This window comes from Marmota monax, unplaced genomic scaffold (genome assembly GCF_021218885.2).
Source record: "Marmota monax isolate L192 unplaced genomic scaffold, Marmota_monax_Labrador192_F-V1.1 WCK01_AAM20220418_F8-fsc00017, whole genome shotgun sequence".
Lineage (NCBI taxonomy): Eukaryota > Metazoa > Chordata > Mammalia > Rodentia > Sciuridae > Marmota > Marmota monax.
Window position 1 is genome coordinate 5,145,504 of NW_026695241.1, and position 25,340 is coordinate 5,170,843.

The 25,340-nt window shown below is 36.4% G+C and overlaps 1 protein-coding gene across 6 annotated transcripts in view; it reads left to right on the top strand.

The window, feature by feature from the left end:
• Positions 1-7,275: 7,275 nt before the first annotated feature.
• Positions 7,276-25,340, top strand: part of Tc2n (tandem C2 domains, nuclear) — a 40,580-nt gene continuing 22,515 nt past the window's right edge. Inside the window, exons 1-5 of one of the 6 annotated variants that reach the window (XM_046440638.2) lie at positions 7,276-7,370; positions 10,821-11,025; positions 16,073-16,214; positions 16,990-17,112; positions 21,165-21,398. In XM_046440638.2, the coding sequence (XP_046296594.1) occupies positions 17,046-17,112; positions 21,165-21,398 (301 nt within the window). In that variant the 5' untranslated portion in view covers positions 7,276-7,370; positions 10,821-11,025; positions 16,073-16,214; positions 16,990-17,045. Of the gene's footprint in view, positions 7,371-9,256; positions 11,026-16,072; positions 16,215-16,989; positions 17,113-21,164; positions 21,399-25,340 lie in introns of those variants that run through there. The other 5 variants (XM_046440639.2, XM_046440641.2, XM_058577740.1 and 2 more) reach the window with 5 other exon arrangements.

Below are 25,340 nucleotides of genomic sequence, written 5' to 3' on the forward strand. Positions count from 1 at the left end.
AAATTTTGCTTCTTTATCACTTCTTTGTGATCTTGGAAAAGTTACTTACCCATAAAGTCTAGATAATAATACTCATTCTTGCAGGGTGATTATAAGAATTAAAAGAAGTGTGTGTGTGTGTTTGTGTGTGTGTGTGTGTAATTAACACTGTTTGACACATAGTAGGTCAATAGGGAATGGCAGCCGTTATCATTCTGAAGCCAGCTAACATACACATTTGGTTGGGGGAAGGGAAATAATTTTCAACCCTGTTGCCAATAATGTGGAAGCGTTTATATTCCCCAAATTTTTGAGAACTGTGTGTGGGCGTGTTACATGTGTGTTTGTTTGGCAGGGGTGTCGTTTGGCTCCTCTTGCCCCCTTTGCTATCAAAGTTGTATTCACTATGTTCTCAGAAGAGTTCTTGTTATTAATCAGCCAGGCAGCCTGAGATGAACAGGGGTGATGAGTTGCTCAGGCTGCCAAGCAAGTTCATGTTTTGCAGAAAATGCCAAATTGTTTCCTGAGGGGATTTTTTTTTCAGGCATGGAGGGGTATGCTTCACTGGCCCTCAAAGACCCTGTCCTGTCCCTCAAGGGCTGTCACCTCGCATGGCCATATGATAGCTCTTTAAAAGCTGTTTTGTGGAGCTGCTGCGCAGTTGTGCTGGAAATATATTAGCGTTGTTTATTCCTTTGGGTAAATGTACCCACATCAAGAAGGAAATGGATTACAGACCTCCCACATTTCCTCAAAAAGTATCCCAACCCCATCAGTTCCTGCCTAAGCTGGATGGGGGAGGAATTTAGGTGGGAGTGGTGGAGGAAGAAGGAATGTTTGGAAAAAGCAGGGTTAGAAAGAATTTTGAGAACCCCTCCCCCACACTTCTAATTCATTCAGAGACCAATGTGTGCTTGAAACCAACACATTAAAGGTGCTAGCATCTTAAACAACATGTCTTTGCTTCCTCTGTCAACCACATTTATTCATGAATTCTCCTTATGGATTTGGAAAAGACTTAAAGTAAAAGGAAGAAAGCTTTGGCACTCAAAACTGCCTGGGGATTTTGCTGGGTGTATGAGTTTTCCTAAAATTCTGCTGAAAGCAAAAATTACAAATGATGGGTTTCAAATTTTATTTTAGATAATGATTTTTAGAGGCATTTATAATCATTCATGTTTAGAGTAGCCTTCTGAAGAGTTTTAAAATTTTTCTCTCCTCTGCTGTGACAATATTTAGATTTTTACATCTAATTCAAAAGGCAGAAAATTATCAAGTAGAATTTTACGGAGAGTAAGAAGCTTAATCTCCTACTTTACTATTGGCTCAACTTGTGCCCAGTTGGGAGTCCTGGGCACACTGGTCTGGGACTCTGGAGACACAGTGGGAGTAGAAGCACCTCTATCACCCCATCTCAGAAAATCTTGGTAGTCCCGAAATGCCATGGCATGAAAGAACAATCATCTATTATTTTTATGTCTGCCCACCAGCTGGGGATTAGCTGATGGAGGCTCCGTTTATCTTGTATGACTTCGTTCCATAGGTTTCTCACTCTTCTTAGACCAGCTGGCTGACCCAGGCAAATCTTGTAGCATTGATAGAAGCACAAAAGGGAAAGAAGAAATGCAACAAGTTTTTTAAAGACCAAATTCAGAACTTGAATGCTGTTATTTCCACCTCATTCTATTGGCCAAAGCAAGCCACATGGCGGAACATAAAATTAAGGAGTAGATAAATATATTCCACTCTTTTACTGGAGTGGAACCTCTAAATCAGAGCAAAGGATATGGATATAGTGCAGGGTAAAGTCCTGGGGCCAGTAGCATAATCTCCTACCGTAAGAAGGATTATGGCTAGGATTGTGCTTCCAGTGAGTGGAGCCACAGCCTGTCTCCATCTGTGACCAGACAGTCCCTTGTTTGATATCAATGAAGGCTATAATAACTTGATGCTATAAACCACTCATTATTCCCCCTAATCTTCCTGGTTTGGGTTCTGTTTGTTCCCAGGCAACCTTCTGATTGTCATTTAAGTTCCTAAATGAGAATGGTTGTTTCTGCAGGGCACAGTGCATTGGCCTGAAGATGTGGATTTCCGGTGGGATCACAATTCTTTCTCATTCTTTTAGTAGACAGCCACCCTATTGTCTACTTCCAGCGAACCTGATAACTGCCTTCTTCAAAAGGAAGAGATTTACTTAGTATGCTAAAGAAGTAAGTTGCTCAGCTTGAAAAGCTGAAAGTCAGTTCTACTCTGGTCAGCTCATGCTATGAGGCAGTGGGCAACTGGTTACCCCTCCTGGGGAGACTTCAATCATGGTGCAATTTTTACCCACATTTCTGCAGTTTCTACACAGAATCCCAGCACTTTGCCTTTAATAGTGGCAAAGAAGCATGACACAAGCTATGTGATTTTCCAATTGCCAGTCAAACATATGTACAATGTTTCAGAGGGGTTCATTCAGGGGAGCACAGTATAACTGACATGGGAATATTATCTTACAGATTTGGAAGAGTCTGGTGATGTAAAGGTCTGGAAATGTCAGTGCAGTGAGGCACTGGAGAAAAGTCACCACTCAGCCTTCCTGATGCCCTGGTACAAGTGGACTCATAGGGTCAGAACTCATAATGAATCCAAGAGGTCAGGCCCATTTAATTGCTGGAGCAGTACCCCTAAGGGGAGAAGTGGAAAGTCTGTGGATGGCTGTCACCTCTCAGTAGGGCTTCCATCAAACTCTATAGGTCTTCTTCCAAGCTGTGGAGGCAGGCCTGGGTCCTCTGTTGTTCAACAGGGCCAGCCGTAGAGCTGGACACGGGGATGAAGGATGAGTCAGTGCCTGCCAGCACGTCTGTCTGTGCCTTCCACTGCGGGGTAGCAGAATGGTCTCCAGAGCGAAATAGCTGTTTCACTTCTACCTTCCAAATCTTGCCTGAATTCCTTTCTTTGACAAATGTCACTTAGAAGCACATAGGAAAGATGTTTGGGGAATGTAGCTCCAGCTTAAGCAGGCCTACTTAGAGTCCAGAGGAATGGACTTTGGACTGAGTAATTTCTTTCATTCCATACAGAGTTCCCAGGACCTGGGGATTCATATCCTCCTCTGCTCTGCTCAATGAGCAGGGGGGCTTTGTGCTGGAATTCTGAGACCATTTTGGGTCATTCCTCCATATGTTCTTGCCCTCTTCAGACCAGCTGCTCAGATCTGGATGAGTTGACCATGTGGTTGGTGGAAAGCCCTCTTTTTTTCTGAACCTCTCCTCCTTCACAGCCTTCCTTTCATCTCACTGGTGCTGCTGCCTCACATCCTCGGTGCTGAATATTTTTTTTATTAGGCCTCCAGTGAAACTGTCAATCATTTGATACTATGAAGTGTCATTTATTAGTGAGGTTTCCAGGAGGGGGATGGTAATGTTTTGGGGCAGGGTTTTATGGGAGGGCACTGAGAAAAAGACATTTTTGATTAGGTCCCTTGGGGAGCGTCTATGACCATTCATTTTCCCATTGTTACCTTAGTTTAATAGGAACCAGGAACCCAGAAAAGAAGATGATGGGGGAAGGAAAGAAAGAAGAAACTTATTCCATCACAAATAGTCTACATGACCTGTGGATTAATGTGCCAGGTTCTAAATAAGATATTCAGGACCATTCAGAGCCTACCTTCTCACTCCTCTCTTCTCTTACGCCTCCATATATACTTGACTTTGAGTAACACCTGATCTCCTGAAGTCTTCAGGCAAATTCAGAAAATCTGAGAAGGACAGGTGAAGATGATATGATGGTGACTCCATGCTTGCTTTCAAAGGATGGTGTCAGCATGGTGGCATCTGAGAGAGAACAAAGAAATTTGTCCATAAACATTTTTGTTTATCCACTCAGGACAAACTTAAGATTTCTATGACCTTAACACCTTCTTTGATAAATTTCCATGTTCCGCGTTTCCCCTCCAAGAGACAAAATTTTTCTGTATGTTTTATGTAGTGCACATGTCATCATTAATGACAATTTTAATCAGAGTGTAAAGCTAGCTACTGGCAGGGGCAGGTGGGGGAATCCCCATATATACCTGGTTTTCACAAGTTTATTTTCCACTCATGAAACAACCCAATCAAGGTTAGTCAGTCAAGGACATAGACTTCTCCCATCCCGTCATATCATCAGCTTTAGCAATGGCTGCCATGGTTCAGTTATGTCCCAAGGTTGTCAAGGCCTGGGAAGAGAGAGAGAGTAGAATGAAGGTTCACATCTTCTTAATTGTCTGGATCCAGAAGTGAAACTCTGCTCGAATTCCACTGGTCAGTATTGGTCACCTGGCCTTAACTAGATGCAAGGAAAATGGGCAAAGCAACTTAGTTTTGTGCCCAGGAAGAGGAATTGACATTTAGTGAGCAACTGTGACACTGTTAGAATGTCACTTTCTCTCTGCAGCAAGGGTCTAAGACTGTACTTTTTATAAGCACTGAAAAGTGTCTGCTGAACAAGTGAATGAACAAATAAATGAATAACTATGTACAGTTGTTTACTGTTATGTTTTTCTAAGGCAGAAAATGGGAAGAAACAGATATTTGTTACCCTGCTGTATTCACATGAACATTTATATTTGTGTAATTATTTCACAAACATTCTAAGAACTCATAAGTCCTTCAAGATATATTTTTATTATATTCCCTTGAAGATATTTTGAAGTCTTCCATGTGTCCAGTGCTATGCTTTATGCTCAGGAAATAGAGGTGCAAATCACAATTCCTGACCATTGGTAACTCAACTAGAATGAGCTTAGTGAGGAGAGGGAAAAAGAAATTAATAATCCCAATTATTATGTGGGTGCCATGATGGCAATATGAATGGATTGTGGTGGGATGCAAAAAAAAGGGCACCTGATTCAGTCAGAGATGGGCAATGTGGGGTTTCATCTCCCAGCAGAGGTGGCTCTTCAGGTAATTGAACATGAGTTTGCCAGTTGAGCCTCATAAGAGAAAGGTAAAGGGAATCAAATATATAAAAACTTGATAATTTAGAAACTAAATATAAATATAGGAGGTCAAAATGGGAGTTGAGTCTAGAGAAATAGCCTGGGTTGAGTCATGAAGCACTTACAAACTGGATTAAGTGAAAGAAAGAATGAATATAGATTAGGAAATGGGTATTACACAATTTGTCCCTATTGAATGAAAGAACAATACACAGTAAAATCTAAACAAAAGCTGTTATCCACATCCTCCAAAAATCTGTTTTTTTCTCCCTGAGAGCTACCTCAAATAATATGTGATTGGTAACATTAGGAAACAAAAACCTGCTCAATGTTGCAATGACAATTCTTTCATGGGAAAATATTAAACACAAGGACACAGAGAAAGGTTCAATATCCTCCATTCATCTCAATGTAGCCTTGCCTCTGAGAGTGGAACAGGAAAGAGGCCCATTTTAAGGAAAATAAGGGAAGTGATTTCACGGTTTTGCAATAGCTGTATCTGTCAACAGAATGGATTCTTTTAAGAAAGCTGTTTTAGATGGACTCTGGAAACAAAAAACAAAAAACTAGGAAAAATCCCAGGAGCTCCTGCTCTTGGAACTTCTGCCTCAGTGAAGAGGTTGTTAAAGTTGTTCAGTTAAAGAACCAAGTACGCAGCCAAGTTCAATCAGCAGTTACTGAGCATCCATGCACGCATTTATTCTTCATTCATTCAGCACATTGGAATGACACTTTTGTCCCCTGCATTATGTCTGGTGCTACAGGGGAGTAAAAACTCGATAGATATGGTCTTTTCTTTGAGAAGCTTCAACTAACACAAGAATCCAGAAGTTTCTGACCAAGGATGTGCTCTCCTTAAGGGTCAAATATCAGAGAGAGGGAGAGGGAGAGAGAGAGAGAGAGAAAGAGAGAGAGGGGAGGGAGAGAGAAAAGGGGTGGGGGAGAGAATGAGAACCTAGCATAGAACTAACAAAGAGAAGGCTCTCAGAAGCCTTGATGTCTGAAGATTCAAATCTTGGCCCTAAAGTCGGGCAACCACTAATTGGTTGTTTGACCTGCCAATTTTTTTTTAAAGAGCTGTAAAATGAAAATAATACCAGTTACATCATAATTGCCAAGTTTAAATGAGATGACTCATGTGAAAGCTTTTTGTAAACAGTACAGAACTTTGCAAACATTGGTGGTCAATTATTGAAGGTGAAAGAACCAAAATCTTCAGGCAGTGTTTATTAAAGTGTGTTTGTTGAAACACTAATACCCAGGGATAGTAATGGGCATTTCTCAAGAAGAAAGTTCTGTGGTCAAATTAGAAAAATGTAGAATTAAGCAAAGTAAAACACAGTTCTTTGACCTGTAAGACGCTAATGTGTATTGTGAACCTCAAGGAAAGCAACATACCATCTCTTTCCCTGAATTTATGTGATCTTGGAAGTCTACTTCACCCCTTTTCCAGCATCTCTAGGGCCTTGAGATTGACAGAACTCACTATGGGAACAATAATTATTAACTTTTACTTCAACAATCACCAACCTTTCAAAAGCGGAGCCATTTATCATCAGATAATCTAGAAATTCATTCAACAATTGCCCAGGCACAGGGCTGAGATGCCCACCACGGAGGTCTACCAGAACAAGAGCCGCCAACCCCTTGCCAGGATTAGAGGAGATTCCACCATGTAATGGGAGGTGCAAGGTGCTCTTGTGGATACATTTAACGTTTCTGCCAAGACACCCACAGGTGGCAAGGCAGTAGCGGATATAAAGTAACAAAAGTGAAGAGGCACGGGCTGCTTCTCAAAGACTTTATAGATTTTTCGTAAAAATACTGTCAAGTGACAACACAAGACAACTTCTACGCTTCTTCAAGAAGAGTGCGGAAACGTCTCTGGCAAGAAAAGACTGCTCCTTCCTCCCCGCGACAAGTACACCAGGCCAGTGGTTTTCCCTCTGTACCCTTTCCAGCTCCGGTTGCCTTTCGGATCCTTCTACACACCCCAAGCTCTGCCTGACTTGGATTTAAGATCTTTCCAGAGGGGACAACTAAAAGCCGCCAGGTGGAACGGCAGAGTGCAGGACGCCAGAGCAGCCCAGCTCAGGTAGGCTGTCGAGCCCCATTCACTCGGCCCTTTCGGGAGGGCGCACCTCCGAGCCCACCTCCGAGGGGCGGGACGGACCTGGAAGGGGCGGGGCGACCAGGGAGGGGAGGGGCGACCCTGGGAGGGGCGGGGCTACCCAGGAAGGCGGGGAAACCTGAGGGGAGCCCGGCAGCCCTCAGGGGCGAGGTGGGGCGGATCTGCTGGGGGTCGGGGGACTGGGGCGCGGGGAGGCGGCGGCGGCCTGAGAGGCGGGGTTACGGGGCGCGGCCGTGAGAGGTGCTCGGGGTAGCAGTTCCCCGAGTGGCGCGGGCAGAGTGCCGGCAGCAGGTAAGCGGCGAGCGACGCGCGCGGAGTGCGCGGGGCCTGGCGGGAGGGCAGGCGCTGGCAGGTGCGCTCTGCGGGCCGGCCGCGCGGCCTCCACCCGTCGGCACCGGGTCGCGGGGCTTGAGGGGGCGGCCTCACCCGCCGGGCCCCGGGACTCGCGGGGCCCCTGTTTGGGATGGCTCTTTGCCTCGGCCTTTGGCTTCTTCTTCTCGACGCCTGTCTCGCCGAGGCCTGGGGGACGGCTGCGGCCGGCGGGGGGCATCGCGGCCCGGACCCCCGGCCACAGGCCGCGACCCCAGCCCTAGGCGACGGCCGCGTCGCGCTGCCCTCGTTGGCCCCGGGCGGGCTCCCTTCCCGGGCGGGTCTGGGAACTTCTAGAAACTGCGAAGGTGTCAGAATGTCACTTTCCCTTGGCGTTTGCAAGCCACTGTCCACCCAGCAAGGTTAAGGTGCGACTTCTGCCGCTTCCACCTTTTTCTTTTTTCCCTGCTGTGGTACAGGAAGACAGAATGGTGGCACCGTGGGGTGTTGCGCCCTGATAACATCTGCGTTTGGGCAAGCTGGTTGCCAAGCCAAACGCTGATTCCTTTGAGTTTAAAATAAAGCATGTAAAAGGATTGCCTTTGTAGTTAAAATATTATTCCGATTTTCACTACAGGTATAAAGTTTTTTTTTTAATTTTCTTGATTAATAATGTTAAAAAACAGCCTGTGTAAATACTGACCTTGTTTTCCAAACAAGGTTAACAGAACTCTGTTTATCACTTTAATATTTTGATATATAACTGCATCTTGGTTAAAAATTACTTTTTCTGGAAAAAAAATGTTAATATTGCTTACCTTTAAGAGCCGGGATTTGAGGCAAGTTTTAAAAAATCTCTTCTTTATTTTGTAGTTTTTGCTAATGAATATGAGTTGCCTTCATAACTTAGGGGAAAAGCCTTAAGGAAAAAATTCTTTTTTTAACCTTGTAAGAAAAAGTTTTAAAAGTATGTCTTGAATTTTATTTGCGTCACTTGAATTATGATTGTGCACACATGAATAAAACTAATAAATTGAGACAGTAATATACAATGAGAAAATGAGTTTAAGATTTGTGTAGGACATCTGGCAGTCCTGTCTAGTTGGCAGTTAGATTTATTGGCATCAGGTTTTTCTGCAGTCTGACTCAGAGTTGTAGACTTTAGAAGCAGTAGTGGATTTGTGGTAATTAATCCTGTAAAAGGGTGAGAAATCATTCAAATAAATACAGGATAAGAAGAGAGAAAGACCAAGGATGGAAAACACTAATGTTTAAGTGACAGTGACAACCAAGGAGGCTGAGGGGCAATCTGAAGGGAGAAGGAATAGTAGTAGTGTACCAGGTGAGGCCCTAGAAGCCAGGAGGAGAGAATTTTAATGAGAAGAAAAGCTTATTTGGGAGTCACACCAGTCAGAGCAGTCAGGAAGTTTGCCTGTTGATGCTGGTAGTTAGGAAGGGGCCACGAACCCTAGCAAACTTAGTGAAATGGTAAGGGTCAATATGAATGAATTTGAGATGTGAATAAAGGATAAAAAGATTGTGAGTGTAGATCCATATTTTGAGAAACAACGGAGAAATGACATCATGGTTTTAAGAGAGGTATTTATAGTCAAATTGGAAAGAATATAAAGGACTTAAATATCATTATGTTAAAGTGAATCGTCTCGGCATTGCTTTTCATGGTTTGAGTAGCAAAACTGAGAACAAGCAGCTGAGCATGCTGAATAGTACTGTTCATAATAAAGTATTTCATCTCCCCCATCCAAATTATGAATACTATTTTAGTTGTGTGAATACTATTTTGTGTATTCAGTTCAGGTGTTGTTACTGTTGAAGTTCCAAGTATAAACTGTATTTTATATAAACTATATTTTACCTGAATTCCAGTGGTTTGATACTCCCAACGTGTTTTTAAGTCATTTGATTCCTTCACGTATACCTCAATGAATCTTCTGAAAATCTTATATTTTGACTAAATCAGAATGGAGGCATACGTTAGGGCTTTTGCTTCAATTGTTATGCAAGGGGAAATGCACTTAGATAAAAGCTTCTGTATGTTTCACTGAGAGTGATTTTAGTTGTTACGCTAGAATTCAGACACTTATTTTGAATATATTCCTTAGAATATGAAAAGAATGATTAAATTGGAAAAGTCTGACTACCAAGTGTTAAAGAGGACGCAGAATAACTGGAATTCTCATGTTGTACTGGTGGGAGTGTAAATTGGTGCAATCATTTTGAAAATTCTTTGGCAGGATCTACTAAAGTAAAACATGCATAAAATATTCTCCAACTTATAGCCCCCCAAATTCTAGATGATGCTGTCACCAATATATACTTATATTACTCATTTAATTATATGTTTTTATTGTATATATGTACAATTTATTGTAGGTCAATTTAACCTCAATAAAGCTGTAAGAAAGAGTAAATAAAATAGTGAAAGAAATCATATCATTTAGGTATATTTACCTCCTTTAAATCTCATCTCAAGGTGATGAGATTATGAATGTTTAATTTTTAATTCAGAAAGTACTTAATATTTACAAACTACTACTCTTGGTACATTTATAGATTTAAAACAAATACCTGTGTGCTTCTCTCATGCTTAAGAAATAATATATAACCAATATTTTTTTTAGTTGTAGCTAACTTTATTTATTTATTTTTATGTGGTGATGAGGATCAAACCCTGTTCCTCGCAAGTGCTAGGCAAGCACTCTTCCACTGAGCCACAACCTTAGCCCTATAACCAATATTTTTGAAGCTGCCCTATGCATTCCTCTCTGATTATATCTTTCTTTCCATTTTCCTTGCTTTTCTCTGTACTTTTGCCACATACATATGTATTCCTAAACAATGTGTTGTTTAGTTTTGCCTATTTGCAGTGCTATATAAATGAAATTACATTATTTCTATGACTTTTTATACAATATTATATGAGTATGAAACAAATGAATTTCATTTTTAGACTTGGTTTCCATCCCCAGTGTATTTCATTATATATTTGCAAACATTAAAAAGAAATCCTAAATACCAAGCATTTCAGATAAGGGATACTCAATCTGTATGTGTGTTTATATATACAAGCAATATAAACACTGAGTACAGACTCAGTATGATAATTGCACAAGCCAAAAGACAAAAAATAAATGAAACCCTCCTACATTGCTGGTAGGAATATAAAGTAGTGTAGCTTCTTTGTACGAAACTTTGGCAGTTCCTCAAAAACTTCACATAAAAAGAAAAAAGTTCACATAAAGTCATAAGGTTACCATGTTACCCAGGAATTCCATTCCTGGTTTAATATATCTATAAGAATGGAAAACATACTTTTATGCAAAAACTTGAATACAAAAAGTTCATAAGCAACCCAACTATCCATCAACTGATGATGGAAAAACAAAATGTGGTATATGTTTGTCCATACAGTGGAATATTATTCAACCATAAAAGAGAATGAAGTACTGACTCATGCTACAACACTGGATAAACCTTGAAAACTTGAAGATAAGTGAAGGAAGCAAGACAGAAAAAGACCATATTGTATGATATATATGAAATGTCCGGAATAGGCAAATCAGAAATGAGGTAAAATATGGTTGCCAGAGGCTGGAAGAAAAGTTACTACAAACAGGTACAAAGTTTCTTTTGGGGAGTAATGAGACCATTTTTCAATTAGATAATGATAACTCTTGAATTAGATAGTGATAATTGTACAACTGTGTGAAGTGGTATGTTGTTATAGTTTTGATTTGCGTTTCCCTAATAGATATGTTGAGCCCCTTTTCATGTTTATTGGTTATTTGTCTGTTGCCTTTGGAGAAATGTCTGTTCAAATCGGTTGCCCATTTTAAATGTGTGTGTGTGTGTGTGTGTGTGTGTTATAGGTGGACACAATACCTTATTTATTTTAATGTGGTGCTGAGGATCAAACCCAGTGCCTCACACGTGTTAGGCAAGTGCCCTACCACTGAGTCACAACTCCAGCCCTGTTAGCCCATTTTTAATGGGGTTATTTGTCAAAGTATGAATTTAAATGATCTGGTAAGCAAATACTTGTATTCTCCAGAGGAGTATACTTTAATTTTTGGCTTAGAAAAGTTACCAGGAAAGTTTCATGGTCAGTGAAAAGCAAGTGCAAAAAGGAAATAAGACGCCTAGCAACAATCAGCAGAAACAATTGATAATTAGAAATATACCTACGAAAGTTTGAATTACCAGTCATAGATTATTAAAATAAGTATACTAAACCATTTTTAAGTAAAGTTTGTGTCTTATTTTAAGACACCGAGTTTGTGGTTTGTGGTATTTTCTTACAATATCAATATAAAAGCAATACAAAAAATGATATTAATAAAAATGGGAAAGAGAAAAAAAGTAATACAATAACCAATCTGTTAGAAGAAGAAGAAAAAAGATCATAAACCCTCAGTCAGTCCAAAGGAAGACATGACAGGAAAGAAAAATAAACAGAGGACCATTAGGACAAGGAAAAAGCTCAAGATAAAAAAGCATAGGGCTAAACTCACATACGTCAATTACCTTAAATATTTGTAAATGGAATCAAGTACTCCAGATAAAAGATAAAGATTGTCCATCTGGGCTAAACTACCTCAGCTTAATGCTATTTATAAAAGACATATCTAAAATATGTAAAGACTTATAAACTGAAAACAGTAAACATAAGGGAAAAGATATACCACATAAAACTATTAAAAAGAAAGCTGCATAGCTATATCGCTATCAGACAAAATCAATTTTAGGCTAAGAGCATTTCTAATAAGTTAAAGCACTTTTATATGAGTGGACTAAATACAAATAAAATGCAAAGATTGTTAGAATGGAAATATAACAGTCCAACTATGTGTTGTTTATAAAAACAACTGGAATATAACACAAATTGAAAAGAAAATGCTGGAAAGAACATAACATGCAAGTTAACTGAAAGAAATCTGTGATGGCTATAGTAGACAAAGCCAACTTTAAGGCTAGAAGTGTTAGTAGAAACTAAGAGGAATATTATTTAATGAGCTTGTATGTACCTAATAAATTACTCTCAAAATACATAAAACAATTCTGATAGAACTAAAGGAGAAATAAATATATTCATAGTCATAGTTGGAGTTTTCATTTTAACCACATCTGTTTTTTAGTACCTATAGAACAAATAGAAATATGAAAGATTTTAACATGACTAACAATTTAATTGACATGCATAGAACACTGTGCCTCAAAATTGTAAATGTACATGGGATATTTATCAAATTTGATCATATGTTATGCCTCAAAGCAAGTTTCAAAATTTTAAAATATTGAAGTCATATTGAGAGTTCTCTGACTACAGTGGAATTCAGCTACATATTCAGAGAATCTGGGTAACTTTTCCTTTATCAAGGACTGGAAACTCCCTTCAAGGTAGTAAAGTGTAGGGCTTATTGTGTTTCCCGTTTCTTTGTTGTTTGTTGCCTAAACCAGTGTTTTGAATATTGATGTTTCATACATTTTGTTTGTTTCTCAGGTGGTAGGTCCCAGTTGTTCTATTTTGTCTATGTACAAATATTTTAAATCATTTTTCTTCAGTGTATTCCTGGATGTATATTTTTTAAAAAACTATTTTTTAGTTGTAAATGGATCTTTTATTTTATTTATTCATTTATATGCAGTGCTGATGATTGAACCCACGGCCTCACACATGCCAGGCTAGTGCTCTACCACTGAGCCACAACTCCAGCCCTGGGTGTACATTTTAATCAGATTTCTTTTATTCATATAAACTTGTCTCCCTTTCTATGTCTTTTCCCCATCTTTCCTACCTCATTTTAGGTGATTCCAGGTCATCAACTCTGAGGATTTTTCCCTTAGAAGTACCAATCATTTTTAATCAGTCCTCCTACATTCATCTCATGATTAACGTTAAGTATTTGAGAATAGAAAGGAAGTTTGATGAGTATGTTAGTGTTTTTAAAGGAGGTGAAATATGTTTTCTTATCTATTAATTAGAGTTGATGAGTCCCAACTATATTCTCAATAGTAAGTTGAGGATTTTTTAAATGTTATTGTATTTTTATACCTTTATTTATTTTTATGTGGTGCTGAGGATCAAACCCAGTGCCTTGCTAGGCAAGCGCTCTACCACTGAACTACAACCTCAGTCCCTACTAGGCTTGAGTTCTAAAGAGAAAGTACAATATTGTTTCTGAACAGTTTATATTTTAGAAGAATATAAATAGAACAACAGCTAGATAGAACAACAGCTCATGAAATATCAAGAAAAATGTTAAACTCTTTTATTTTAAAGTACACTAGACATTTAGAAATGAGAAAGAAAATTAGATCTGAGTAGTTAAGGAATGGTTCTTCTAAAACATTGGGGCTAAACAGAGCTTTTGAAAATGTATACACTTAAAAATGAAAATAAGTTACAAGATGTAATGAAAAAGATGTAACTTATAATAACTAAGTAAATTACACAGGCATTAAAACTTTGTATGAGGATAACTATAAAAACTCCCAAAGGTACAAAGATAGACATGAGCAAATGTAAAGAGATAATTTTGTTCTGGGTAGGAAGGCAATATCCTTAGGATGTCAGTTTTTCTAAAATAATTTATTAGTTTGAAAGTATTATAATATTTTTCCTCTATAATAAATAATCCAGACATATTGCAAAGAAAGTGAAAAGCAGAAAGGGTGGCTAGCCTTTTAAGCCTTTAAAATGGAAATAATGTGATATTGGTACAACAATGGATAGACAAATTGAAGAGAATAGAAAATACAGAGACCAACCCAAGTGCATATGGAAATTTAGTGTTATGATAAAGGGAAGACCCTAATGTCAGTGGAGAAAATATGATATTTTTAAATATGTGGTGTTTATGATACATAAAAAAATAGAAACGCAAAAGATTTTAACCAATTGGGAAAATTGGAATAACCAATTGGGAAAATATAGGTTTGGATCCATTTTTCATATTGTATACCACAATGTCCATATAGAAAATAATAACATATTAAGTACTAGAATAAAACATAGGTAAATTACTTATGATCTATATAGGGAGAAAAGTTTACTGTGACTCAATCCAGAAGCAAAAAGGAAAAACATAGGAGAGTATGCTGCATGTGTGTTTGTGTATGTGTTTCTATGTAACTTTGTATATGTTTACATAAACTTTTTGAGGACCAGCATGACACTACAAGTAGAAAATTCCATATTATGAAAGTGTTTCATGCTCAGAATTACTTTCGGGTATATAAAGTGTATATATTAAATATAAATGAATTTCATATTTAGACTTGGTTTCCATTTCCAATATATTTCCAAATATTATATATTTACAAATATTCCAAAATCTAATAGACAAACAAACCCCAAATCCTGAATTCCTAAATACTTACAGTACCAAGCATTTCAGATGAGGAATATTCAATCTGTATGTGTGTATATGTATACAACCAATATACACACTGAATGCAAACTCAGTATGTTTGTGTATAAGTATGTAGTGTGGTTGTATACATACACACCTTTGCATAGCAGAAAACACAATAAAGTAAAAACTGAAAATTTTTTTGCCACTTATATGGTGGATAGTGAGTTAATCTCTGAAATATATAAAGAACTTCTAAAACGAGAAGAAAAAGACCAAAAACTTTATAAAGATGAGCAAGACATATGAACCGAGAATTCATAGAAACAAATATAAACTAGCTTTATATGAAAAGATGCCCACATCACTTATAATAAGATAGATGTAAATTAAAACAACACAAAATGATCCCTTCCTTAACATATTGGCAGAAGTCCAGCATTCGGACAACATATTTTGTTGGTGACAGAAACAGGTGTTCTCATACATGGGGAATACAAAATGATTCAGTTTCACAGGGAAATGTAGCAATACAAGTAAAATTACACATATATACTCTTTGACCTGGTGTGTGTGTGTATAATATATATTATACACACACACACACACACACATATGTATCTTACCTGGTGTGTGTGTGTGTGTGTGTGTGTGTGTATATACACACACGTATATATGATCTTATAGGTATATATTGAGAAATATGTGTGTATAGAGATACTGAGGCGTTGTTTCTTTTTAAAAAAATTTTTTAGTTGTAGGCAGACACAATATCTTTATTTTATTTATTGATTTATTTTTATGTGGTGCTGAGGATCAAACCCAGTGCCACACCCATGCTAGGCATGTGCTCTACCACTGAGCTACAACCCCATCCCCTGTGGCATTGTTTCTAATAGCAAAAGATGAAACAGTCCACATTTTTGTCTCAATTTCAACAAAGCAACTATTAAAGGATTGAAATCATAAAAGGATTTTTAAGATATACTTAATATATATGTGTGTTTAAGATATACTTTTAGTTCTAAGGATTCAAATAACATAAATTATATAGTTATTTGTTTATTGGCCCCAGTTATAGGGATTTTGAATTACAAAAAAATGAGTAGTTGCTACTGTTAAATTTTTGATATGTGATAATGCCATTATGGTGATATATATATATATATATATATATATATATATATGCTTATAACTATATATGGTGAAATATTTCTTGAAATATTTTTAAGAAATGTATATATTTAAAACAAGTACATACCTTTTAGAAATATTTGACGTTACAAATACTGTTTGTTTTAATGCTTAAAGTGATCCATCTTCAGCTGGTGAGAGCCTCTTGAAGTTAACCTCTGAATCCTTCTGCTACATTTCTTAGATTACTAATTAAGTACTTATGGATGAAATTATATGATTGGAATTTATTTCAAAATAACCCAAAGGACATTACCAGGTAAGTTGGGGGGCAGAGATGAAATAAATATTTTCATGATTTGGTAATTGTTTTATTTGGGTGATTTGAGTTTTGTTAGCCTGTATTTTTTGCATATGTTTAAAATTTCTCACTAAAAAAACGTTTGGAGTAAGTAGGCATAAATTAGGAGAATGTATTTGAAACAAAGACCTTGAAACTAAGGTGGGAAATTGGATGTGAAATCCTTATACAATTTTATATTCCCAGTACATATAAAACTGATTCCTTTTATTTGCACTATATTTATGGTGTGTGTGTGTGAGAGTGAGAGAAAGAGAGTGTGTGTGTTTAAGATATACTTTTAATTCTAAGGATTCAAATAACATAAATTATATAGTTATTTGTTTATTGGCCCCAGTTATAGGGATTTTGAATTACAAAAAAATGGATTTGGGGGAAGTGAATTTTTTTCATACTTTTTAATGACATAGCGCTATGTTTTCTTTCAAATTTTTCTTGAATATAGTTTTAGGCATATCACATATAAGAGAAAATTGAGAATGGAATTTTTCTTTGTCAGATTTTAATATAGACGTTGTTCATTTAATAATTTTTAAGCATACCATTTTAATAATTTTAAAGACTCCTAGATCATATAAAATTATATATGGGAACAAAAAAATCTATCATCCTTGTAATATTTTTACTTTGAAGCCCTCATTATGTCTTATAAAAATAGATATTATGATTTATTTAATGATATCTAATGGCATTAAGCATGATAATTTTAACTTGCTTTCTATTCTACCACCAGGTTCATATTAAAATTGGAAGTTTCTATCTTTTGAGGGACATTGGAAATTGAATGTAATGGCAGCAGAATTTATAAAGAGTTGCTGTAGAGGATGTTTCCATGGTGAAACAGAAAAGCACAAGTGTGAGTTTTATTTTGTTTTGATTTCAGTAAACATTTATTTAGTGCCTTATTTATGGCATTGTGGAGAATGAGACAAATTGGGAGTGTTTCCTAACTTTGTGGGGGAAGCAAAATGAGAAGGCACAGTAGGAAGTATTCCAGAACCCCAGGTATCCTGAAACGTACTGGGGAGAGAGGTGGATTCAACCTAGGAGATAATAACCTGGACATCACCATAAAGAAGATGACATTTGCCACAGAAGCCTGAACAGCATTTTACAAGCTGAGCAGAAGTAAGAGGAAGTAAGAGAATGGGACAGTTGAACACTGATGGATGGATGGAATGATGTAGGCAAAGGCAGGGAGAGAAGGTATTTGGGGGACAACATGCTCTGATAAATGTTTCAGTATAAATAAAGAAAATTTCTGATTTATGAATAGTACATTTAAAATGCTTTATATGAATGAATGATCCATGGGTGAAATACCCATAACTTTATCATGACCCACATTTATCAAGGACCGCTGGAGATTTCCCTTTCAAATGCATGGTTTCCTTATCTCTTCAGGGTTCTGATTGGGACTTTATTTTTCTCTGATTCTTTCTGATATTTTTTAGTCTAGGGAAGAGCTTCCTAGTACCCTAGTATATTTGGGTATGAAGGTGTATTAGTCTATCTTCTGGTGCCCATAACGCTTGGTACTATAGACTGGGGAAGTTTTAACAAAAAGAGATTTATTTTGGCTCATGGTTCTGGAAGACCAACGTCAAGGGGCTGCATCTGGTGATGGCCTTCTTGCTGGTGAATTGAAGATGGTTCAGGGTCTCACATAGCAAGAGACAGGAATTGAACATGTGTATCCTGATCTCCCTTGTATTTTATTTTATTTTTTGGTGAAGGTGCCAGGGATTGAACTTAGGGATGCTTTACCACTGAGCCATATCCCCAGCCCTATTTTTTATTTAGAGACAGGATCTCACTGAGTTGCTCAGTGCCTCACTTTTGCAGAGACTGGCTTTGAACTCCAGATCCTCCTGCCTCAGCCTCTCAAGCTGCTGGGATTATAGATATGCGCCACTGCACCTGGCTCCCTTTCCCTTTTAAAAGCCATTAACATTCAGTCATGGGGATTCTACTTGATGACCTTATCTAATCCTTATTACCTCCCAAAGGCCACAGTTCTAAACACATAGTTGGATTAAGTTTCCACCCTCTTAATATATCACAGTGGGGATTAAACTTCAACACATAAATCCTTGGGAGATATATTTAAACAATATCCAATACGTAATAGAGGGCTTCTTTTTTACATGAAATCATTACATAAGTTCCTACACTACAGTGTTGTACTTTCATTTATTCTGCAAATAATACAAAATATAAAGATGAACTCTAGTGTTGCTTACTTGCTTACCTGCCTATCTTAGTCTTTCAGTTTAGAAATCAGAATGGATAAAATGGGTCATACAAGCTAGGACCAGGAGAGTTCTATAATGATATATCTAGAGTCAGCATGCATTTTATTTGTTTTGGTGGAGATCTGTGTAGACTTGGATACCTTTGGCTTCTCAATATTGCTTTATATATTTGAAACTCACGTTAACCAGTAGCATTAACAACAAAATTGCTTTGTTGAAGAGTAAAGAGTCTATAAAATGGGAGAAAATCTTTGCAAGCTACTGCTCTGACAGAGGATTAATATTTAGAATATATACAAAACTGAGAAACTGAACACTAAAAAACAAACAACACAATCAAAATACAGGCAAATGAACTGAGCAGATACTTTTCAAAAGAAGTGTGAATGGCCAGTAATATGAAAAAATGTTCATCATCTTTAGCAAATCAAATGCAAATCAAAACTACATTAAGGTTCTCTTTCACCCTAGTCAGAATGGTTGTCATCAAGAATACAAAAAGCAATAAATTGCAGGTGAGGAGGTGGGAAATGAACCCTTATACACTATTGGTGGGAATGTAAATTAGTACAGCTACTATGGAAATCAGTATGGAGAGGTTCCTCAAGAAATTAAAAATAAACCAAATATATGATCTAGCTAAACCATTCTTGGGTATAAATCCAAAGGAATTAGGTCAGCATACCCATGTTTATCATGGCACAATTCAAAATAGCCAAATCATGGAATCAGCCTAGGTCCTTATATATACACAATGGAATATTATTCAGCCATAAATAAGAATGAAATATTATTTGCAGGAAAATGGGGGGAACTGTAGGTCATAAAGTTAATTGAAAAAAGTCAGACAGGTGTCATATTTTTTCTAATGTGGAATCTAGGGTTAGGGAAAGACATGAAACTAATCAGAAAGAGGAAGGGGATGGGATAAGGAGAGGGGAGGTAATAGAGGGTAATGGGGATGTGGGGGAGGGAGTGAATATGATCAAAGTATGCTATTTTTTTCTTTTTATTTGTTGCAAATAGTTACACATGACAGTAGAAAGCATTTTGACACATCATACATAAATGGAGTATAACTTATTCTTCTACACCAGTTGTGTAATCATACATGCACATAGGGTCATAATGTCCAATTCATTCTTTCCTACTCTCATACCTGCTCCCCTCCCTTCACTCCCTTCTGTCTAATTGAAAGTACCCCTTTTCTTGTCTAGCTGCCCCCACCCTACTCCATCCCTGCCCCTCTTATTGTGAGTTAGCATCTGTATGTCAGAGAAAATATTCCACCTTTGGTTCTTTGGGATTGGCTTATTTCACTTAGCATGATATTCTCCAGCTCCCTCCATTTACCTGCAAAGCTCATAATTTCATTCTTATTTAAGGGTGAGTAATATTCCATTCTGTACATATACCACATTTTCTTTATCCATTCATCCATTTTAAGGCATCTAGGTTGGTTCCATAATTTAACTATTGTGAATTGAGCTGCTATAAACATTGATGTGCCTGCATCACTGTAGTATGCTGAATTTGAATCCTTTGGGTATAGACCAAGGAGTGGGATAACTGGGTCAAAGGTGGTTCCATTCCAGGTTTTCTGAGGAATCTCCATACCGCTTTCCTTAGTGGCTACACCAATTTGCAGTCCCACCAGCAATGTATGAATGTACCTTTTCCCCTACATCCTCACCAAAATTTATTGTTGCTTGTATTCTTGAAAATTGTCATTCTGACTTGAGTGAGATGAAATCTTAGATTTGATTTGCATTTCTCTAATTGCTACAGATGATGAACATTTTTTCATATGTTTGTTGATCAATTGCATTTCTTCTTCTGTAAAGTGTCTGTTCAGTTCCTTATCCTGTTTATTGATTGGGTTATTTGGGGTTTTTTGGTGTTAGGTTTTTTGAGTTCTTTATATATCCTGGAGATTAATTCTCTATCTGAGGTGCATGTGGTAAAGATTTTCTCCCATTCTTAGGCTCTTCCTTCACATTATTGATTGTTTCCTTTGCTGTGAAGAAGCTTTTTGGTTTGAATCCATCTCATTTATTGATTCTTGATTTTAAAGTATGTTATTTGCATGTATAAATATGCCACAATGAAACCCATTTTTATTTTTTTATTTATTTAATTTTTAATTGATTTTTTAAATAAATGACAGCAGAATGCATTACAATTCATATTAAACATATAGAGCACAATTTTTTATACCTTTGATTGTATGTAAAGTATGTTCACATCAATTTATGTCTTCATATGTGTACTTTGGATAATGATGCCCATTACATTCCACCATCATTGCTAGCCCACTGCCCCTTCCCTTCCCCTCCCATGAAACCCATTTTTAAATGACTAGATTTTCACTTGAAAGAGTTATGAAATCAACTACAAAATAAACTTATTTTTCATCAATGAACTTTATTAGGAATGAATCTTTAAAAATTACTTTTAACCATTATGATGTGATAATGTACTTTAGCAATAGTATATTAATTACTAGACTTTGGTCAAAATTAACATAGATTCTGGAAATGCTTATAGGACCCAAGAGTAGTTTATGTGTCAGAAATTTCTAGGTTTAGATTATTATATGTAATATGATTCATATTTGTGACTTTTTTTTCTACCTTTTTTCTTTTATATGCAGTTTCTGTGGAAAGAGATAGTAAAGCAGCAGTCTCAAATAGTCAGACTACCACTATCTGTATACCTCCGTTGACTTCTGTTTCTGTAAAGCCTCAGGTTGGCTGTACTGAGGATTATTTGCTTTCCAAAATACCCTCTCATGGCAAAGAAGTACCATTTGTGGTGCCTAAGTTCAAGTTATCTTATATTCAGCCCAGGGCACAAGGAACTCCTTCTCATCTGGAAGAACTTGAAGGTAAACAATAAAATAGCAGGATTTAAAACTTAACATACAGCATTTTAAATACTGTCATTGATGTTATTTTACTCTTTTATCTTTAATACAAAATTTATATTAAAATTATATATTTTGTTTTATGTGTTTTGCTCTTTCTGTAGAAGAACTGAATGTATAGTGTTTTTGAAGGGTCCCAGTATGAAATCTGATCACATGTAGTGCATTTGTATATAGATTTGGTGTTTTAAAACAAGAATAATATACATCTCAGTAATCTTTCACATATCTAGAAAGAAAAAATAAAGGAATTATTCTGTATTTGATCAGTAAACATAAAAACAAGTAGTTTCTCATCTACCACTTTCTAAAAATTGGTACAATGAGAAATAAGGAAACAGCCAGGTAGTCCTTGTTCCTTCCCTTGTTTTTTCACCAGTCTGTCTCCCAGACTAAGTAGCTACCTGCATAAGATAGATTCATTGGCTGATATTTGGCTTATGTTGTAGAGGCTAGGAACTAATGAAGATAGGATGAAACAATATGTAACTTTTAAAAATAATTTGTATTATTCCACTGAAACTCCACCAGTGACTTTTCCCCCTCAAATTTTTATTAGAAAAATTTTAAACTTACAGAAAAGTTGGAAGAACTTAACAGTGAGTACCTACCTGTGTGTTTACCACATAAATTCTCATATTAGCATTTTCGGTACTTGTTATTATCACATGTCTATTCACCTACCTGGTCTTCTACACATTATTAATCCCCCCTGCTTTTTTTTTTTTTTTTTTTTTGGTGAGTGATGGGGAATGCATTTTAGAGTAAATTGAAGACATCAATATGTTTCCCTCTAAATACTCAAAAAAGTTTAGTAATCTGTTTAAAATTTCTTCTTTTGACATAAATCTTATAGACTGTGAGCTGCCCAAGTGTATATGTGCTGAATTTTATGTATGTTTATTGAATATTGAAGAGTATGTACAACAGTATATTCCAAATTCCTGTCACTATTTTTTTTCTGCCCTATCCTCTTTCCATCTTCTGAGATTCCAGTTACACACATTTTGAGCTTTGATAATGTTCTATGGCTCTCTGAGACTGTTCATTTTTTCTAATCATATGTTTTTTCCTTTCTCTTCTTTAGATTGGGTAATGGTGTTCTCTTTTCAAGTTCACAGTCTTTTACTTCTGTAATCGCCATTCTGCTCTTCAGCCTATCTAGTGAATGTTTTATTTGAGGTGTGCATTTTCAATTCTAGAATTTATATTTGGTTCTTTTTCTTATTTTTTATGTGTCTCCCACAACTTTCTATTTTTATATTACTTCAAGCCTATTTTATGTCTTTAAGCTTTAAAATCTTTGCTAATTTTAACATCATCAAGATTTGGATTCTGTGACTTGCCTTTTTTCTTGAGAATGAGTTAACATTTTCCAGTTTCTTTGTATATGGAATAATTTTGAATTATATTCTGGACATTGAATGTTATGTTGTAGATACTCTAGATTTAGTTACATTAATTTGAGAAATTCTCTTTCCCTCCTTTCCCGCCCCTTTTTTTCCTTCCTTTGTCCCTCCCTTCCATCAGATATGTAACTCGGTTGAATGTAGACTGCAAATTCTGTCTTGGCAGCAACCTTGTATGGTGATTCATGGATCAGTCAGATATTTGAGCAGACTTCTTTATAAAATTTGGAACTCTCTCCTTTCCAGGATTCCCACCTTTCTTTCCAGCAGCTCTGGTTGCCTGGAATTCTGCTTTCTGCTTTTTCTGTGCATTTGCTGTTGGAGTTTTACATATCCCGCGTGGTGTCACTTTTGGCCTATACTCAGGCTTAAAGTTATCAAAACAGATAACTCACTTTAGGCCCTTACCTTTTTTTCAAGAGTCAACTGGTGTCCAGAATCTGCACTACTGTTCTTTATTCTTCAGTGCCTTTAGGGATTTTGTTTTATCTAGATAATTTGTTGTTATCTATAGGAGAGTTGGGTCTGGTAGGAGTAGTTTTTGTTTTTTTGTTTTTGGAAAGAAGGAAAGATGAACCCAGTGCATATCTAGTATCTCTCAAAAATAGTTTTTCTACTATCATGCATAACTAAAAGAACAAATTTTTAAAAAAGTTCTGGCTCACAGGATATCCTGCTCAATAGATCTTATTGTTTTATTTCATACTTGTTAACAACATTAGGATCAGACTGTGCAAGTAATCTCATAATCATTTCTTCACATTATACATGGTGAACATGTTTTCTTATTCAGTGTTTTTATTTATTTATTTTTGGTACCAGGAATTGGACTCAGAAGCGCTTTATCACTGAGCCACATCCCCAACCCTTTTTGATAATTTATTTAGAGACACGGTTTTGCTTTATTACTCAGGACCTCACTAAGTTACTAAGGCTGACTTTGAACTCATAATCCTCCTACTTCAACCTCCGGAGATGCTGGGATTATAGGCATGTACCTCCATGCCTGGCTTATCCATTGCTTTTTAATGACCCCATAGTATTTCATCATATGGGTGTACCATGATTGTTTAATGAATTCTGTATTCTGAGACACACAAGGTATTTTATGTACTATTTTTATAATCAGGAAAAAAGTAAGAAATAGCTACCTAGAAATATGTTATGGCTTTTCTTTGTTTTTCTCATTGCACTCACTAGAAAACAAAATTGCATTTTGACTTGAATGAGTGAAAAATTAACTCTTAAATTGTAGGTTCATTGAGGATGTAGTAAAACTATCTAATTTTTATATATTGAAGAGAAAATTGCTCTTTAAAAATTTTTTTAATTGTAGATGAACACAATTATTTTAGTTATTTATTTTTATGTGGTGTGAGGATTGAACCCAGTGCCTCATGTATCCTAGGCAAGTGCTGTACCACTGAGGCACAACCACAGCCCAGAAAATTACTTTATTTACTTAGATTCAAAAAGTATTCTTGGAACCTAAGTCTTATGTGTTGTAGGTGTGCATGTGTGCATGTGCAAGTGATAGCCTGATACGGAGGACAAAGTTTTGAGAAGGTAGACCCCTATCAATAGCAACTAAAATTATAATTCAAGTATATTTGAAGTGTTTTTTTGTATATGGAATAATTTCTGGTCTGGCTTATTTTCCTTCAAGTGACAGGATTTCATTCTTGATAATAGGTGTGATTTATAGCTGTACCTTACTGCCTTCATAAAAAAATTACTATTAACATTGTGCTGTTCTTGTTTTTTCACATATCTACCTACCTAGCCATTAAGAATATGCATTTTAAATTTAAAGAATTTTAAATAGGCTTTTGAGAAGGATGAGCAATCATGTAACTTTACATTTAGTTTTATACTTTAGTAAATTGAGAGAAATTCTACACTATCTCAGGGCAAAATTGAATTTCTCTAATGAGAAAAATGAAATGAGAATACTGTATTCTTTTTTAAGTGTAGCTTGTTAAGCTAGTAAATCATCTTGGTGCTACTACTGTAGGATTTCTTTTATTTGAAGGATTTCTTCCTAATGATTAGGCTACTTGGGTTACTATAAAGATTTGTAATATTGTTTGTGTGCTAAATGATCTCAGTGTCTGTTTATAAGATATATAGGTAATGAATCTGACATCACAATTCATTAGGCTTCTCTCCCATGTGCTAGATATACTTGGTTGTAACAGATATTTGAACCAAGATGAGGATAAAATCTTACCTCATATTCCATATTTTATTTTTCTCTTCCTAACTCTATGCAAAATCACTTATTTTATATTTAGCTAAATTCAGAAAATACCAGTTTCCGTGTGTTTCATTTTAAGTGGAACAAAAAGAATTAAAAGATGACAGTAAATTAAACCTTTGAAAAACTTCATTTTATGTCTGTATTTTATTCCTAAAATGATTATTAACCTTAAGAAATTTTTAAATTGTGAGATATCATACACACATAGGCTAATGCACAAAACAGAAACACATA